The 2,556-nt window shown below is 37.8% G+C and overlaps 1 protein-coding gene across 1 annotated transcript; it reads left to right on the top strand.

The window, feature by feature from the left end:
- Positions 1-1,283: 1,283 nt before the first annotated feature.
- Positions 1,284-1,700, top strand: LOC114756708 (extensin-like). The gene has a single exon (XM_028945644.1). It carries the CDS (start codon positions 1,284-1,286, stop codon positions 1,698-1,700), a length of 417 nt encoding a protein of 138 aa, XP_028801477.1.
- Positions 1,701-2,556: the final 856 nt, after the last annotated feature.

The following is a 2,556-nucleotide window of genomic DNA, read 5'->3' as shown; positions in this document are numbered from 1 at the left end:
ATATGAGAGAGTCGGACTGAAGAACAACCCATGCCTCAAAGAAAATCTCCCCAGTCCAAATCCAAGCTCCTAGTAGTCACTGAGGAATCAGAAACTGAGTCAGATGAAGGAGTCTCAGTCCAGAAAGGTGTGGAAACCACCTTAAGAGTTCCCATCCTCAAACAACCAAGACAGAAAAAGCAGAGAGCCAGTGAAGGTGTATCACGACAGATTCCTCCTAAAGGTATTCAATCTGATTTTTCTGAGCTGCTGATTGGAAATCTAGATAAAGATGTGAATTCGGCTAAGTTTAAGGTAGATTTTACAAATTGAAGATTTTGTCCTGTTGTGTCTGTGGATATTGAGAGTTTAAAGAAAAATAAACAAATTAACTTGGCCTTGAGTGATCCCCAAGAATATTATTCCAATTGGCTGATAATTAGTGGAGAATTTTGTCCTGAAGTGATTAAAAGGTTCTACTGTAATATGGAATTAGTGGAAGAATATGATGAGCAGGACAATCTGATAGATGATTGTTTAAGGGTCAAACTTAAAGGCAGAACTTTCCATCTTACTGGTACTAAGTTGAATGAGTTGCTGGGAACTCAAGAATCGGTGAGAGGGGGAGATATGAATGAAATAAAAGCTTACAAGATTTTGATACAAAGTGATGACTACCCCGGTGAGCTAAACTTTCTACCTAAACAGATGTGTGATTATTATAGAATAATCCACTATATCTATTTGAGGAGCATGATCAACAAATTAGGAGCTTTCCATATTTAACTCAGGATGATTATTTGCTGCTGGCTAGGATAATCAGTGGAGAAAACATCAACATAAGGGCTTTCATTTATAATGAGATGAAGGATTTTGTTCTTAACAAATCCAAGTCTACACCAATCCCCTACCCTTAATTGGCCACATACATCCTACAGGCAAATAACATTACCCCTTTTGAGCCTGGAGAATCCAAGACAAAAGTTCCTGCCTTTGGCATCACACAGTTACACAAGATGAGGATCCCTCTACCTTTTAGACCCTCACAGAAGGTGACTCAGAAGGACAAAGGGACGCAACCAGCTATCAGCACCTCTAGAACCTAGGATGAGGCCAAATCCATTACAGCTCCTTCTCATACCCCTGGACCATCATTTATGAAGAGATCACTCAGGGAGATGTTTCAAGCTGAACTTCAAGAGTTTGAGAAGAGAGTCTATGTCACTGCTAGAGAATATGGGGAGATTTCAGACAGAAAATTTGAGGGCATTTCCAAAATCCTAGATCTTCACTGACAAGCAATGATGGTTTTAGAAAAGGAGGTTTCTCAGAGATTTGATCATGTTGACAGAGAGATTCGAGAGCTCAAAGGGATGGTGGCCTCTCTCTGCAACAACTTCTCTACCCTCAGCACTACTTTTAGCTTTGAGGACTTACTCTCTAATCCACCATCTCCTCCTCATCATAAGCCTGCACCTCCTACCTCTGCTATACCCACTTCTCTAATTTTCACTTCACCATCTGTACCCCCTACCTCTCCCACTCCTCCTTTAGCCCTTATTACTTTTCCCCAACCAGTCCCTTCTCTGCATTTTCCACCATTCTGTCCACTTTCTCACCTTTCACCTCTTCCTATTCCACTACCCATGCCTACTGTTTCTACTCCTTCCCCTTCTTCATCTGATGCTGACAAAAAGGGGGAGAAAGATTCTGATGTTTAGTTTCTTGCCTTTACTGATATGCCTTTTACTATTATGTATTTTGAGTTTTTGTGTAATTTACTTACTAATGTATTATGACAGTTCATGCTATCAGTTACACTTTTCTATTGCTTTTTTGTCTTACTTTGATCTGTCAAGTACCTTTGCTGTTTTAATTTTACTGTTATCTGATGCTACATGGTTAATATTCCTCACCTATGTTTTGTCATCATCAAAAAGGGGGAGAATGTTAGGATTAAGGTTTTGATGATAACAAAGTAAGTAATTTACATTTCAGTATGTTGATCAATCATCTGATCCATTAAGGACTTATCGATAAGCTGATAGATAATATCTCCGTGCAATCAAGTAACTTAGCAGAAACTTTGATCGATAACTTGTTAGATAATGTATTGATCGATCATTGTTAACTTAGTTAGGTATAAGAATCTAGAGTAAATTATCGATCACTTGATCGATAATCAAGATGATTGAACATCAGTCAGATAAAGGGATAGGCATTTATCGATGACATGATCAATAAACAGATTATTGATGAGAAGACAAATAAATGGTAATGTGTTCTACTCAATCTATGTTTTGCTTTAGTCACCATTTATCGATCACTTTATCAATAAGTCATTTATCGATAATATGCTCGAACATTGCTTCATAACTCTGGGTACAGGTAATTATTTCAGTAGCTTATCGATCACTTGATCAACCAGTAAATTATCGATCACACGATCGATAATCATCACATCATTTTTAAATCATGGTTCTTCGATCACGGGATCAATAATCTCATTATCAATAATATGATCGATCACTGCACTTCATGTTTACCTTGTTTTCACATAACGTGATCGATAAATCA

Source organism: Neltuma alba, unplaced genomic scaffold, assembly GCF_004799145.2.
Source record: "Neltuma alba isolate B1F8T4 unplaced genomic scaffold, ASM479914v2 tig00010455_pilon, whole genome shotgun sequence".
Taxonomy (NCBI): Eukaryota; Viridiplantae; Streptophyta; class Magnoliopsida; order Fabales; family Fabaceae; genus Neltuma; species Neltuma alba.
Note: the sequence above shows the minus strand (reverse complement) of the source record. Positions and strands in the feature narration are given on the sequence as shown.

Bases quoted from the DNA above. Each gene is read 5' to 3' on its own strand.
- LOC114756708 (XM_028945644.1), top strand. From the start codon at position 1,284: ATGGTTTTAGAAAAGGAGGTTTCTCAGAGATTTGATCATGTTGACAGA.